Below are 16,866 nucleotides of genomic sequence, written 5' to 3' on the forward strand. Positions count from 1 at the left end.
CCTGGCGGAGCAGTGTGCCAGCTGGGCAGAGGATGGCGCTCAGCCTGGGCTGCTCATGGAGTCTCTGGGGGCTTGGGAACCGCCATACCATGGCCGGGGCTCCACCCGCAGGCCTCCCACTGGCCGGGGTTTGGCGCTCTCTGGGTGATTCCAGAGCGCGGAGGTGTGGAAGCCAGAGCCGTGCCTCCCGTGTTTGCCTCGGACTGGGCCCAGGGTTTTCTCCTTTGTTCGCATTTACATTTCTAATCCACTGTGGAATGACTATTTTTGTAAAATACAATAAAAATTAATTATTTGAAAACTGGGCCAGGGAAGGAAATACAAACTGTAAGCCCCAGTATTTTTAGAGTCAACAGACATACAGTAACTGTATAAAATGTTTAAACATTCCTTCTTGGTGCCTATACTCATCGCCGTGGACACATGGCCGTGCAGGGCCAGGCGCTGGTCTGCAGAGCGGACCTTGAGCCGCGCTGATTGGAGGCAGCGTGGCATTGTGCATGGAAGCGTGTGTGCGTGTGGAAGCGCATGTGTGCGTGGAAGAGTGTGCACGTGGAAGCATGTATGCGCGTGGAAGTCTGAGTGCACGTGGAAGCGTGTATGTGCATGGAAGAGTGTGCATGTGGAAGTGTGTGAGCGCATGTGTGCGTGGAAGCATATGAGTGCGTGGAAGCGTGTATGCGTGGAAGCGTGTGTGTGTGGAGGCGCATGTGTGCCTGGAATCGTGTGTGTGCGTGGAAGCGTGTGCGTGGGAAGGTGGGCGGGTTCAGGCCATGCAGGGCCGTGAATGCGGGCACAGATGGCTTTTTCTTCCTAGGTACTGGGAGCCGGGAACTCTGAGAGGAAGGACCCCATCTCCGCTGTGGGCGTTTTACTGTGACAATTGTGTCTGATGGGTTTACAGGGACAATAAACTGTGGACAGGGACCTGAAAGGCGAGGCCGGTGGGGAGGGACTGGGCAAAATTATACAAAAACTGTGTCCAGTTCCTGTAGCAACCCCTTCGCATATACTAATGAATTACTTAGAGGCTGTGAGAATTAAAGCTAGCCATTTTTTAAAAAGCTTAAATAATAATAATAATAAAGCATAATTAGGTGCTAAAAAATGACCCACCCGATGTGCTTCCAGAAACCACACAGATTGAAGACCCCAGGAAGCAATGGAGGGGGGAGCAGGAGAGGATGCTCAAGGACTACCTCTCGGTGGCTCGGGACGCCCTGCGGACGCAGAAGGAGCTGTACCACGTGAAGGAGCAGAGGCTGGCCCTGGCCCTCGATGAGTACGTGCGATTGAACGACGCCTATAAGGAGAAGTCCAGCTCCCACACGAGCTGTAAGTGCGGTGTGGCTGCTCACGGGAACCGGGGCCAAACGGTAGCTGATGGGGGCCACTGGGGCTCTGTGGGGCTTCCTCTGGGGTCCTGTTCCCTCTCAGCGGGGAGTGGGGCGGGCACACCGCGGACTTGTCAGGAAGGCCCCTCGGCCACATTCCAGATGAAGTCTCCTCTGGGGATCAGTATCCTGTCTGTTTCTGCCCCCGCCCCACCCCCCGGGCTGGCCTTTTATTTATTTCTGAGTTAGTTTTACCCTTTCAGGTGAAGACAAGTCAACAGCCCTGTCGCTACTCTTATACCATCTGTAGCGGGAGGAACGGGAGCCCTTAGCTGGAATGACGTGTCCCTTGGCCACCGCACCAACTTAGCTCTCCCTCATCTCCAAAACGGGCACCTGGGCTGGCCGTGCTGAAAGCAGCGGCACCGTGGGCTCGGAAGTCCCTGAAATGGTGGCTTTCGGGGTAATACGAGCCCGGTAAACTGTTACGTGCCACCGGGACCTCTAAGATTTTATTCCCTGGGGAAAACCCAGAAGAAAACGAAATACCAGGGTCTTTATGACATGTGTCTTTCTTGAGGCTTTATTTCTAAATTATGAAGGTTTGAAGATTACTTTTCATATTTAGGTGTCTGATGCATGACAATAACGAAATGATAAAGTAAGTACCGTGGCAGCATGTGACTCCTGTTCTGAGTTTGTACATTCTGAGCTGAGAACCGGCGATGCAGCCTTGCTTTTCTCTTCTCTCTTTGGAAAGTGTTCTCAGGATCCTCCTCGAGTACCAAGTACGACCCTGACATTTTGAAGGCGGAGATCTCCACCACGCGGCTGAGGGTAAGATGTTTTATTGTGGTTCCACACGGAGCGTCTGCGTGGATGCATTCGTGTTCGCCTGCCTTGTCCATCGAGCACAGGAGCCTCCTCCACGTGCCCCCGACGGCTGGTGTTTCCTTCCGCCTTTGTTGGAACTCTTCCTGTGGTTGGGATGTCCTTCCTCCTGAGACCCAGTGCGTTCCATTGTCGGGCAGTTTTATGATTGGCAGTTAGGACATCGAATCAAAACTGGAGTCTTGGGAACTTCCCTCCCCTTATCGTGCTGACGTGACTTCCGGAGCTGAGCCTTGCTGCCCTTCCATCAGATGTCCCGCATTTAAAGATGCCCATCTTCCGTCAGCAGTTGCTGCTTTCTAGAACTGACTAGTCAGCACTTCTCATGGGTGTGTCCCCGTCTTCACCCCAAATCTTTTTGACCAAACTGCTGTTAAGGCCAGAGCTTGTTCATCTTTGACTTTTAGAGTCATAAACACTGTTCACCACGTCCATAAATCCATGTAACCATTACCTATGTCCTGAGATAGATTGCTGCCCATGACCCCTCATGGCCGTCTTCCTTCTCTCTGAAGGATCTGACCCATCAACACTGTAGGTCAGTCTTCTGGCTGCTTTGAACGTTGTGGAACTGGAATGCCACCATATATATTATCTGATGGCTTCTTTTGCTCAGCAACACTTTGAGATTCATTCACATAAACTTTCATTGCTGTAAAGCATTCCACCTGGGGGTACACACCATAAATTCTTTCTTCTATTGATGTGCATTACTGCTTATTCCAGTTTCTGGTCATTAAAAACTGTGCCTTAACGTACATGTCTCCTATACATGTCCTTTGGGGCACATATGTACACATTTTTGTTAATTATGCAACTAGGAATGAAATTGCTGTGTCAAAAAATATTTATAGCTTTCACTTTAGCAAATACTTAGAAATGATTTGGGACTTTCTTACTTTCTAACATTTGCTTTTAAAGCTCTAAATGACTTTCTGCGCGTGACTTTTGCCTGCAACTCCTAGTTTTTGAATTTTGTGTTTTTATCAATCAGTTCAAAATATTTACTAACTTTTGTAACTTCTTTATGATTAGAGTCTGCTTAATTTTTAAGTAGTTGGGAATAATCTTTCATTATTGATTTCAGCTTCATTCCACTGCATATTTTTTAGTTCTAAAATTTCTATTTAATTGTTTGGATACTTGCCCAATTGATATATAATTTTTTAAACAAAATAATCACACTTACTTTTTCAGTTTCATGTCTTGATTAGGATAATACCTAGGTTTCTTATATATTGGTTTCTTCAATATGGTCTGAAGAATGGTTTTGATTTGGGGTCAATATTTGACCTCTGACAGCTGCTTACTTTGTAGTAAGAGCCTTATGTATGAAAACACATAAAGATGATTTAAGGTTTGGGATGATCTTGTCATCCTTCAGAGCGAAGTTTTGCTTCTTGTAGGAAGACAGGCCCGGGACGTACAATTTTAACTCGGTCAGGGCTTGCGCTCTCTGAAATCCATGGAAAGAATATCCTCCGGTGAGGATTAACAAGAACAAAACTAAACAAAAAGCCAGCGTTTCTGTAGCTGGTTGGAGAGGAGGAAGCCAGATGTTCAAAGAGCAAGGAGCATCCAGGGCACGGTTTCTGTATTGAAGGTGGATACACCCACAGGAAAAGGCCCTGAGAGGGACCTGCGCTACTTGCCAGGAAGGAAACCAAATCTCAGTCCCACCTGGACGCACAGGAACTGAATTCCGCCAACAGCCAGAATGTAGTTGAGAGCGGATTTTCCCCGTGACCCCCACGTGAGCACTCAGCCTAGCTGACACCTCAGTTTCAGTTTTTGGGTACCTTGAACAGAGAACTAGCCAGATGTTTCTTGTGACCTATTAAATGAGTGTTATTTTAAGCTGCTAATTTTGTGATATTTTGTTCTGTAGCAACAGAAAACTGGTTTAGCAGGCCACATATAGTTCCTGTCATAGGTTTTTCTTTTCACTTTTCTGAGAAAAGTAGTAAACACATGAAAACCATTCTTAACTCATGAGCCATAAAAAAATTAGGCCGTAGGGTGGATTTGACCCACAAGCTATCATTTAATGACCCCTGCCCTAGAATAACTACTAAGAAAATACAGAGGTATTACCAATAGTGGAGATAAAATGGAATTTTAATAAAATGTAGTCAATACAAAAAGAGGCAGGAATAGAAGTAGAAAGTATAAAAGAACATATGTGACAATTAGAAAATAAAGATAGACAGATTTAAAACCAACTATGTCAATAATTACACTAAATATAAATGGTATAAATGCTTCAGTTAAAAGATAGAGATTATCAGAATGGTTAAGATAAGAACCAACTCTATGATGGCTATAACAGATCTACTTTAAATATAAATACCCAGATAGGTTGAAAATTAAATGAATGAAAAAGACATACTATGAAAATACAAATGCAAGAAAAGTTGCACTTGACATATTAATATCAAAGTAAACTTTAGAACAAGAATATTACTAGAAATTTTCTACTAATAAGTCAGTTCATCAAAGGACATAATGATATATACACATAACCCTAAAGTGTTATACATATAATAACAGAGCTTTAAATATCTGAAAAAGACCAATAGAACTGAAAGGAGAACTACAAATTTACAATTATAGTTGGATATATCAACATCCCTTGCTCCGTAATCGATAGGATATACAGACAAAATCAGCACAGTTGTTGAAATTGTGAACAGTATCATCAACCAAATGAAATGAACATGTGTAGAACATGCCACCTCAAAATAACAAAATATGTGTTAGTCTCAAGTGCACGTGGAGCACTTACAAAGGACGCCGCCCTCTAGGCCATGCTGAGTCCTATGGGAACGTACTGGTTTATTTTAATTGCGGAAATCTAGCATTGACTTTCCATGTTTTTATCTATTTGTACCTCAAGTAGCATATCTCATAAATGTTTCACATAATGTTTCTCATTGGCTTTGTGGGGTTTTTTTCTTTTCTGTTGTTGGTGACTGAATTCATTCATTAGTCATCACAGTGGCTCTGAGAGTACCTGGGATTCTGTTTGCCTCGATTCCTTAGTCAGGGCAGAAACGTCTTCATTATCAATCCTGTGACTGTTGAGCTGACATCTCGTTTCCGTTCAAGGTGAGGGTGTTTCCGTTGAAGGTGATGTGGATGCAAGGAAAGAGAAGGCCCTTCGAGGAGCAGGTGGCAGGGCCCTGTGCTGGCCTGCTGAGGGGCCCTGGCAAGACCGTAGAGAAAGGGTACAGAGGGAGGACGTCATCAGCAAAGGCCGTCTGCTCTCCCGGCTTTACTGTTGCAGGGTTCACTGTCGGGCAGACAGGAAACCTGCCTGTCGGGAGCCTTCCAGGATCCCACGTTTCCGGAATGTACTCTTTCCTTCATTGTCATCTTCTTTCTCCTTCTTCTGAAGTAAAACTTGTTACACTAGGGTTGTCAGAGACGGTATCACACTTAATCACACAACTTCCTGGCTTTCAGAAACGGCTTGAAAATCGATTTGAAGTGCCAATTGCTTCAGTGTAGTCAGCGTGGAAGCAGGGGGTGTGAAAAGTCAGCTCTCTTACCTCCGCTTCAGTGTTCTGGGCTGTGGGTTTGGTTCCTGAGGAAAGGTCTGGGCAGTTAGGTGGTTGGCTGGGGCTGCAGGAAGTCTGGCACGCCAGGGGAGACGACACAGGCTCCAGGGCTGTGGCTCTTCACGTCTTCCGTTGGGGTGGATCTAGGAGTAATGGCGTTCCTACACGAAAGTAAGGGCCGTAGATTTGTTTAGGTCATTTTGCTACAATCCCAGTCTGCCTTGGATCTTACAAGCACAGTGATGTCATTATAACTAAAACTGTTACAATTGTGGTTCTTAAAAAATTCTGCCGGATTCTAAACTGCTCTCTGCGTAGTAACAGCGAAGTCCTCAGTTTCATATCTCTAGTCCAGACACTGCTTATGAACATCAAGTCCACGTGTTCCAATTGCCTTTGAAGTCTCGTGGGTCTCCGGAAAGTATCTTAAAGAAAATCCCTGATCTTTCCCCCGGATCTGGTCCCAGTCTTCAGGAAAGCACCTTCGTGCACCCAGCTGGCAAGTCAAGACCTTGGACGTGACCTTGGCCACATCTTCTCCCCCACCCGCCACCCCTGGTCCATCACCACGTCCTGTTGGTCTGCCTCCACGACGTTCTTCCTCTGGGCTCTGCCTCTGTGGCACTGCCCGTGCGCCAACCCCCAGTGCTGGTGCCTGGCCCCTGCTGGCCCCTCTGGTCCGCTCACCAGTCCTCACAGTGACCTTCTAAAATCTTCAGCAGACCATCCTCTAAGATTCCTCCTGGATTCTTACTGTTCTTAGGATGGGAGTAGAGATCCTTCACATGGCTGCTGCAAGCCCTGTGAACCAGGCCTCCTCTTCCAGTCCCGTCTCCTGTCACACGCCGCCTCTGGACCCCAGAGGTTTGCTGAGCTCCCCCTCCCCAGGACGAGGGTTTGTCCCCAAGCTCTACCTTCCGAGAACCCTTCCCACCACAGGCAGGCCCACCGAGCCTCTCAGCCTAACCATCGCTTCCCAGCAGGCTTTGTCTGGGACCTCAGACCACATCAGGGCCCAAGCTCCCCTGTGTCCTGAAGTGTCCTGAATGTTCCCTCTATGTCCCTGTGGTAGTTGGTGAGATCCATCTCACTGGGTCATCTTGCTCGGTGTCCGGCTGCCCATGGTTCCAGAAGACCAGTGAGGGGGGTGAGAACAAAAGGGGGAGAGAGACGTCATGGACATGGACATCAGTGTGGTGATGGTGGGGGGTGGAGGGATGGCAGTGGGAGGTGGAAGAGGGCAAGTGGGGGTGGGGGGAGTTGTTGGAAAAAATAAAATTGAAAAAAATGACACCGTAGCAGCCATGAAAGTTTGGACAATTATAAAGTTTTGTTTGTTTGTTTTAAAGACCACTGAAGGTCAAGATTGTGTCTGTTCTGTTCACACAGCAGACCCAGGACCTGGCACCTAGTGGAGAGTCAATAAATATTTGTGGAATCGGTAGAATTAACAGGAAATAAAAGCCCAAAAGCACATGGAAATAATGTGTAACAGGATACGCCCGAGACTCAGGCTGTGCCTTAGCCTAGAGACAAGTTTGCCGGCCGGTGGAGACCACTGGCCTGACCGCTCCAGGCTGCTGCTGTCCTGCCCCCCAGGTCTCAGGGCTGTTATGACCGAGGAATGTATTTGGCAGAAGGAAAAAGGAGACTTTTTATCAGTTTGACATCAAATATTTGTAAGCCTGGTCGTGCTCTGGAAGCTTGGACTACAGCTGCGTGGTGCGGCGTCCTTTCCCACGGGGAGGCAGGAAACCAGGGCACAGAAAAGTGTGGCTTTTGAAAAATGCTGTGGACTGAACGAAACAGTGTAGTGCATGAGGGGGTGGCTAGGAGCGGTGAAGTGTGGCTGAGACCTGAGTGGCAAGGAGTCAGCGACTGGCGGTCTGAGGGGACAGCGCTCCAGCAGAGGGAACAGCATGTGCGGGAGCCCTGAGGCGCCACTGCTGGCGTGTCTGAGAGGCAGAGGCGTGGCCAGAGGTCCTGGAGCCTGGGCAGGAGGCGTCCAAGCTCCTAGATTAGCGATGCCTCGGTTTAAAGCCCCGGCTCTCCCTTCCTGGCGGTTTATCACCAGCTGGAGGCAATGGTGATGCCGCGCTCGCAGGAAAGCTGCTAAGTAAGATGCTGGGGGTTAATGCCAGCAGGAACGCCTGCCACTGGCGATTTATACACAGTGAGTCCGCCGGGCACAGAGCTTATGTCCAGGAGAAACTAGCAGAGTGAATGTTCAACTAAGACTGTGTGCATGTGTTTAATAGTTTACTACGGGGTTATCTGTTAAAACAGTGCTGCTAATTATTTACAAACATGCATATTTACATTGATTTCTCACAAAAGGTTAAAAAGCTGAAGAGGGAACTCTCGCAGATGAAGCAGGAGCTGTTCTATAAGGAACAAGGCTTTGAGACCCTGCAGCAGTGAGTATAACGCCCCAACGCTGGCCTCGGGGTAACTCCCAGCCCCCGAACTCTTGCAAAGGAAACGCAAGTGCAGACCCCCCACGACATTCCACAGGCCAGAGCTCAGAGCTCTGCACCGAGAAACAAAATCAACCAACAACCTAGACACTTGGGGAAATCTATGTCCTTTGAAAAGGGCTAAAGTTTTTATTACTCATTGGAGACCCAAGGGAACCAGTGAAAAACTCTCTCATCTCCTGGTACCTGCGGGCTGCTCGAGGGCTGAGGTGGGGAGCTGAGAGAGGAGCAGGGCTGTGCCCCCCACATTCTCCTCCAGGCTGCACTGCGCGCATCTCCGGGGCTCCGGCCGGGCTGGAGGTGCCTCTGCCCCCCTCACCTGGGCATGGCTTGGAGTCTCCCCGGGGCTGAGCTCAGGGAGCAGGGGACTGTCAGCACAGGAAGTGAGGAGTTCCCCACTTCCCAGTGCCCTCTTCCTTCCCAGGCCCTTCGCGGGTTGAAGGATGAGACGAGACTCAGGGTGTGGGAACCGGAAACCCATGCCCATTCCTAGCCCCGGAAGCCACTGTTCCCCCTACTGCCAAGGCCGGCCTAGCTAGACCCTGACAGGTCCCCAAGACCTCCCAACTCTCCCAGCCTCTACCCAGAGGGCCTCACGGTCCCCACCCATGGGCCCTCCCGGTCCCCACCCACGGGGCCTCTGGACCCCCACCCACGGGGCCTTCCATGCCAGGAGGAAGCATGGCCCACAGCCCATGACCACAGAGAGGCTGGAGGGCCTCGCCCCCCCGAAGGTGTGCAGCTGCCTGGACTTCCCTCTGTGATGCGGGGCTCGGGCACCGGCTATGGGCAGTGTTGCAGGGCTTTCCTCCATCACCAGGGTCCCCTTCTTCCCCATGTCTCCCTCAGGGGTAGCCCAGCTAGCAAGGCACCCCCCCTTCTAAAGATCCCTTGTCGTGGCCGGGCAGACACACTGATGGTTCATGTGTTGGATGATGAGTTGTATCTCGGATGCCCGGTCACTCTGGACCACCAGTCATGTGACTTGACTTTCAGACACTAGTTTGCTGGCTCATCTTCTTTTCTGCCCACTCACCTCCTGGAATCCCGGCCATGATGTTCTTTCAGACGCCCCACGCTCAGATATGAGCACATGTTAGAGTCAGGGGGTGCGGGGGCTAAAATATCCTGTGTCTGGTCTGACCCCAGGTGTATTTTAGGAGGCCTAGGTGGGTTAAATGTAGCTGTTCTAAGAGTTCCGTTGCTTGAGAGCCCCTAAAATGTGGGCAGATCCAGGGGACACAAGTGTGCGTTTAGTAGTTGCGTGGCCGCATAAAGGGGGCTTTGTGGCAGGAGTGGGGAGAGACAGATGCGGGAGAGCACCCCCCGATGTTGAGCCACACGGTAAACATTTCTCAGGCACGTGAAAGTGTAACCCGCGTTACCACTGGGGTGAAGGTTAGCCAAACTCGCTGTCTTCGTTATATCGATGAAACAAAGCTGTATTGTCTCCGTTTTTATAGGAATCTGAGGCATGTTTAAGAATCTGTCAATAACATTCCACAAGAAAACAATAGCCGTTTGTTGTAAAAACGCAGGCATTCTCCTGCAGCGATGCTGGTCCCGCCAGCCGGGGGACGAGGACACGGTATCTAACATCAGCAGCCTCCCTTGTCCGTCTCCCCCGGCGACACAGTACAGCTGTTCCCATTCCAGCCGCAGCCCCTGCTACCAGGACGTTGGATAGTAATGATGGAGCCCAGAGACCATACTCTTCAAGAAGCCACGTGCCTGGTGCTATAAAGGAACTTGTACTGGGTTAGGACAGAAAGTATGTTTCAGGAAAAGATTTAAATTTCCCATTGCAGGCTTTTGCAACTTCTCACTTATTCACAATAGAACGGGACATTTTTGTTGAATCTGGAGTTACCATGTAACTTAAACCCGGGCTTTCATTTACTGGGTTCAGTAGTTTATGCCGGATGAGTGAATGGGGTTTTATCCTCTAAGTTATTCATGTTGTTCACTCCGTGGCCCCAGATTTGACCTTGGCCTAAGCGATAGTGCAGCGGGAGTGTAGACGGAGACCAGGAGGAGCATATTGTGCTGCCCCCCCATGTTCACGCGATCGGAGGGGAGGTGGTGAGGCCCCAGCCAGCACAGGCCCCGAGGGAGGCTGGTTCCGGGCACTTACTTCCCGGGAAGGCGTGCAGGTGGCCATTTCCTCTCTTCCAGAGAAGACTAAGACTCAGATAAACATTAATTACGGGGACACACAAACCCAAAGGTTTAAAAAAATATATAGGGAGAAATATACAATGGTTTTTCTCAAATTAAGAACAAAAAACAGTATTTTGTTTTAAAAATCATGCTAATATTTTATTATATTGTCAGTTAGGGTCAAAAGAGAAAAAAGATGAAAGGTGAAAAGTGGAGGAGGGAGGGAAGAGGCGTGGAGGTAACTGCCCCCCACATTCTGCTCTGGGGGCGGGGGGCACAGTGAGAGCAGAGAGGCTCCAGGGGCAGGAGTGGGGGAGACTGACCCACGGGCCCTGGGGGACGGGGCTGGGCTGCCCGTCCCTTTCAGATTCAACATTCGCTTGAGCTGCCGATAGCCAAGAATTGTTCATCCATTTATAAAGCTCGTGAAATGTAAGTTTGCAGTCTTGAGATCGTTCTGCTTTTATTTTTAAAAGGTAAAGTTTATTCCTGAAAACCGCTTACCTGCTTTGTTACTTTATTTTTATTGATTTTTTTTTTTTTTTTTTTAGAGAGGAAGGGAGAGAGATAGAGAGTTAGAAACATCGATCAGCTGCCTCCTGCACATCTCCCACCGGGGTTGTGCCCGCAACCCAGGTACATGCCCTTGACCAGATAGAGGAGGGCGGGGAGATAGAGAGAAACATCAGTGTTGAGAGAGAATCATTGATTGGCTGCCTCCTCCACCGGGGATGGAGCCGGCAACCCGGGCCTGTGCCCTGACCAGGAATTGAACTGGTGGCTTCTCGGTTCCTGGGTCGATGCTCAACTGCTGAGCTACACTGGCCAGGTTGCTTTTTTATTTTCAAATGTCAAAGTTGATTTCTGAATTAGAGATTTGTTTTACTGTTGAATTCTGAAGGTTTTACCCAAATAGGAAGAAATTACTTGGGCTTTAGAAATTTACTTTGACACAGTTTGAGACACCTGTTACTAGCCATTTCATAAAATCAAGCAGAGTTTTTAAAAATTCAAAATAAGAATTTTGCCTCCACTAAGTTTAATACTTCAGGGACCCATCGACTTCACTGATAAAACCCTCCCCACATAAATGGAACTCACCAATATCCTAAGTGCTCCCAGTGTTTTATCAGACACTCTCTGTGTCACAGTCCTAGGAGCCCAAGGCTGAGGCTGTCACTGTGAGGAGTCCCTGAGCAGCTGGAGTCCAGGCCCTTCGGGGCTAAGTCTGCATCGCCTCTGGCCTCGGAGGAAGTGACAGGGTTCTCCAGGGCCCCTCCCACCCCAACACTGTGCGTGCCTCATCCAGTGGTTTCGTTCGCTGCACTTCATCTTCAAATGGCCTTAGGGTGAAACTGACTTTATTTCCTTAGATTCCTTGAGACTTTCTTGTTTAGCAGCAGAAAACATTTACTAAACTCGCACTTGGGGAAGTACGTTGTCTGCACCAAGTTTACTTGTTTGAGGGAACTGTGGAAGAGTGAATCCGATGGCATTGGTCTTGTTTTCTCAGATGGTACCTGTCACATTGAAATTACTACAGATTATTAAATGTTAAACACCCAGTGAGCGGAGAGCCAGTGTTCTGTGATGTGCTGGGGGCTCTTCTCTGTGAGAAAGACTGCGGAGAAGGAAGGCTGTGGGCTGTGTCCAGCGTGGACCCTGGGCCGGTGGTGGGAGAGCCAGGAGTGCGAGAGTGAAGATGCTGACCATCGCTTAGGAGGACTGGGTCATCCGGTTGGGCCCTTCAAACACAGACAGTTAGGGTCCATGACGTCCTCTGACATGGGCGGCCAGGTGAACTGCAAGGACATTTGGGAAGCAGAAGTCATTTGGGTAGTACATCAGCCACTGAAGACTCTATTCAGTGGGGGTTGACAAGGGAGCTTGCCTGCCCTTCTGCCTTATTCCTGGTCTTGAACTCATTCAGCAAGGCAAGCAATTTACCCCACTCATAGGCCTGACAAACGTAAATACACCCGTATGTTTAAAAGGAAGGAGAGACTAACCACACGATCCAGAGGTCACAGGGCGCTCGCCGGTGTGAGCAACAAGCACCGCCATGTAGGAAGGCCTGCCGGCTGCCGGCTGCGGCCCGGGCTGGGGTTGCAGACCTTCTGCAGTAAACTCGGCCACAGTGCCGTGTAGGACGTCCCGCCAGCTGCCGGCTACGGTCCAGCCCGGGCTGGGGTTGCAGACCTGCTGCGGTAAACTCGGCCGCAGTGCTGAACCCCGGAGTCCCTGTGCTTGTTCCTCTGCCAGGTCGTTTCCCAGTGCCCTGGCCCTTTCTCAGAGCCAGTCAGGGTGGCCTGTGATGAGGTTTGAGTTCTGCCGGCAGTGGGGTCACCCAACAGACCGAAAGCAAAGAGGCATGAAAGTGCTGGGAAAGGGCCTGGGGGAGGCGGGAGGCGGGCGGTGAGAGGAATCCCGGCCGGAAGTGGCTGGAAGAGACAGAGGGGCGCTCCTCTCTGAAGGAAGGTCTGACCTGTGAGAGTCAAGGGCTGAAGCAGTCAGCCAACTAACCCAGCCCAGACCAGTCCCTCCTGCCTGTTGACCTTGTACTCAGTCATTCTTTAACTTTTTTCCTTCTCTTTTTTTTTTTCCTTTTAACAGAATTGATAAAAAAATGTCTGGAGGTCAGAGTGGCTATGAGCTTAGCGAGGCCAAAGCCATTCTCACGGAACTGAAATCCATCAGGAAGGCCATCAGCTCCGGAGAGAAGGAGAAGCAGGACCTGATGCAGGTATGTTACGGGCACTTGGCCGAGTCCAACCACTGCCTTCCGGGCCCAGAGACTCCCCTGGAGGCAGGCTCCTCCACCCGAGTCGGGGGCCTCCATCACCCTTCCCTCCGCGCGAACCGGGCCGGAGCAGATGGTTCCGGCTCCCACGCTGCCTGGGAGGGAAACGCTGCCCCCGAGGCCCCTGACCTGTGGGTCGGTGGGTGGTGGGTCCTAGAGCCATGCGAGATTAGCATCCGTGTGCTCCCTGCGGCTCACGAAAACTTCCGGTGGGACCCTGACCAGCAGGGTTACCTAAGCCCCTGGTCCTTAGCCCGGGACACATGACGGGCATGGCACCTGCCATCAGGAGGTGGAAGACCTGCCTTGCGGGGCGGGATCTATGTGAGGATCTTGGAAAAGCACCTCCGCCCAGGTGGTCGTCCAAGTGGCGTGGGGAATGCCGGCCCCGCAGGGCGTGGCTGGGTGGTCACCTAGGGGGTCTGCAGGCGCCAGGAGAGCCCCTCGCTACCCCTGGAACCTCAACATACAGGTCTCAGCTCCCAGTGACCCAGCCCCGTGTGTGGAAACAAAAAAAGCCACCACCGTGAGGTGATCAGCAGTCTGCATTCCGAGTGTCTCCGCTTAGCAGACAGCCGGGGATCTGTGCCTCCTCCCCCTCCTTCCGTCCACGACTGTCCCAGCTGAGGGTTCTCTGTAGTCCAGATATTTGGCGTCTTCCCCCAGCCCAGTGAGGCTTTCGTCTGTGTCTTTGGGAAAATGTTAGAGCCAGTGGGGATGTTTGCTTTCCTAATAGATCCTCTAAACTTAAATATGATATTCAGCTACTTCATGCCAGCTTTCAAAATGCTAGCTGGAAATAGGTAAATTTCTTGAACCCATATAAATTTGCATTTTGGCAATGTTGAAATAATTTGAGAGATCAAATAGGGAAGACAACAGTAATAATAACAAATACTTAAAAGTATTGGCTCTGTGCCAGGCAATTGCTGTGCCCTTGCATAGAAATAATTCATTTAATTATCACAATAACCTAAAGATGGGCCCTTTTATTATCCCAATTACCAGACAAGGAAATCACGGCACAGAACAGTTAAGTAACTCACTCACAGTCTCACAGCTGGTAAGTGACAGGACTCCAATTCACACCCAGGGGTCTTACCATCATCATAACACATACAGGACTTTATTTGGATGTATTGCTTTTGCTTCACAGTGGTCCTGCTGATTAAATCGATAGTTTCTGAAATGCACATAAAAAAAGCCACTTGAAAAAAGTTAATGGAACTTGAACAAATTTATAGTTGTCAGCAATGTTAGGTCATTTTGATTCTTCCTATAAACTTTGGGTTTATACACAAGCCAGATTAAATGGAAAGAAAAGATTCCGTTTTAATTTCTCCAGTATATAAAATAATCAGTAAATACAGAAATCAACAGGAGAGCTGAAGTGGCATTATTATCTTTGACTTTCAAACCTCTTTAGCCACAACACACAGTAAAAAATATAATGTCAAAACCCACTCACACACAGATGCCTTTCCTGTGGATACACACAGAACAGACTTCACAGAAACATGCCTGCTCTTAGTGCCAGTAATGCCTCAGACTTCCTTTCCTGGGCCTTCTGTTTCTTAAAAAACTAGTCAGGACCTAGATTGACCGAGTGCATTGTCGTCACAGGCAGGTTTGGAAATGCTAGTCTTTTTGCTGCACAGATGGAAAAGTTGGAAAGACTTGCCAGTGTCACTAAGCAATTCCTGGGTTCCTTTCTGTGACATACCATTTGATGTGACCATTTAAGGCTTGTCCCTCTCGTGCACACATTTTGTATAAATATCCTTTTGAAAGAAGATAGAGAAAGTTAGGTAAAAAAATATGTATCAGATACCCGATGGTTCTAATTTCTTACGAGAATTTTACATATCAGGGTCAAGTCTTGGTTCTTCATAAGGTTGGTAAGTTTCTCACCATTTTTACTAGTGTTCTGTGGGTTTGTTATGCGTTGGTGGCAGTTTAGCTACAGTTTTTCCTTTCTCAGGCTTCCGCTTGCACCTCCCGCTAAGGCCGCCCAGTCTGTTACCCCCGGTGCTGGCAGAGGCACGTGCACTTGACTTTCACTCTCGCCACCCGAGTGTGTCGCCTTCGCAGCGCTGCACAGTCGGCACAGACGGGCTCAGATCGTCTGTGTGTCGCGACCTCTGGGCCTCAGTTTCCCAATCTCCACTGAGCCAAACCGGTTTCGGCAGTTTCCCAATCTCTGACATTACGGGAGCCACGTAATCCCTTGGGTCCGGTCCAGGTGTAGAATGGCGCCCTGCAAGACGCCGGCTAAGCACGTTTCCTTGCTGTGTCTCAAATGAGACTGCGTTATAGGATTCCGTGCTTCCGTAATTTCGACTGTGTGAAGTGAGTGGTTCTTATTAAAATAGAGGCTTCTTTCGAATGAAATTCCAAAACTAAGAACTATCTGAATTAAATATAAAGATCCCATTATTCGCAGGGTGACGAACGCCCAGGCCGTCTTGGGAAAGTTAAGATCTCATTTCATATGCTCTCACATACTTCCAGAGTCACATGCGTATGTGCAAAATTATATTCTGCTCTTAGTTTTTCAATAATTTAGAGTGCTAGGTCCCCGCTAAAATAAAGTCATTGTTTCTTCCGTGAAGATTCGTTCTCTGCGTTTACTTCTGCCCGGTGGGGCGTGTGCCCTTAGCGTTAAGCTGATGGGGTCCTGTGTGTTTCCCAAACAGAGTCTGGCTAAGCTGCAGGAGCGGTTCCACCTGGGCCAGGGCATCGGCAGGTCGGAGCCAGACCTGAGGGCCAGTCCCGCGAACTCTCACCTCTCCCTCTCCAGACAGACCCTGGACGCCGGGTCCCAGACCAGCATTTCCGGAGAGGTGAGCCACGCCCGCAGGGTGTGCTGTCCTGTTCGGGTGCCATCAGCAGGTCTGCAGTGAGTCCCCGGTAACTTGCGTGTTCTCTTAGGCGCCTTTGAATTATGTGCTGTGACAGTAAAACAGTTAGAGGTCAACAGAGGGCCTGCCTGTTTGAGAAATTAATTTCTGAAGTTATTTACTTCACATTGTATGCAGCTGGAAGCTAAATGATGGAAAATTTGGCTCCTGTGCTAAATGAGGAAATTAGCTCCAGTCCATAAATTTTATTGACCTGAGCACCTTCATAAACTCCTGGGCACCAGAAACATTTACCTGATCTTTTTAACCTTACGTTTAATGTGTGGAGAACATGCTGTGAAAGTCTTTGAAAGACAGACAAGTTTGCATTAAAAAGGCGACGTTTTGCCCCGACGGAGACTATAGAGTAGTGCCTTCCCCAGCCTCTCCACCGGTGTCTCAATGCCAGCACCGGTGTCTCAAGGTCAGCACCGGTGTCTCAAGGCCAGCACCGGCTCCTTAGCTGTCCCAGGACTCGTACTTCCCAGAGACAGAAGCCGTTAACTTCCTTCCTGAGCAGATTCATGGGCTTCCTCCCTCTTGTTTTTCACTAGGTCGGCGTGAGAAGCAGGCCCAACTTAGCTGAAAAGGTCAGGCTGAGTCTACAGTACGAAGAAGCCAAAAGGAGGTGAGCCTGGGTGGGTGCAGCCGGCGGCCCGGGCCCCATGAGCGTGGCCCCCTCCACCAGCGCGGCCCGGGCCCCATGAGAGTGGCCCCCTCCACCAGCGCGGCCCCCTCCACCAG

The 16,866-nt window shown here is 49.5% G+C and overlaps 1 protein-coding gene across 1 annotated transcript in view; it reads left to right on the plus strand.

Moving 5' to 3' along the window:
- WWC2 (WW and C2 domain containing 2) overlaps positions 1-16,866 on the plus strand; it is a 63,938-nt gene that overhangs the window by 9,070 nt on the left and 38,002 nt on the right. Inside the window, exons 2-7 of the mRNA XM_015569745.1 lie at positions 1,132-1,335; positions 2,095-2,171; positions 8,123-8,202; positions 13,036-13,165; positions 15,919-16,065; positions 16,677-16,750. Coding sequence (XP_015425231.1) covers positions 1,132-1,335; positions 2,095-2,171; positions 8,123-8,202; positions 13,036-13,165; positions 15,919-16,065; positions 16,677-16,750 — 712 coding nt within the window. The remainder of the gene's footprint in view (positions 1-1,131; positions 1,336-2,094; positions 2,172-8,122; positions 8,203-13,035; positions 13,166-15,918; positions 16,066-16,676; positions 16,751-16,866) is intronic.

This window comes from Myotis davidii, unplaced genomic scaffold (assembly GCF_000327345.1).
Source record: "Myotis davidii unplaced genomic scaffold, ASM32734v1 scaffold184, whole genome shotgun sequence".
NCBI lineage: Eukaryota > Metazoa > Chordata > Mammalia > Chiroptera > Vespertilionidae > Myotis > Myotis davidii.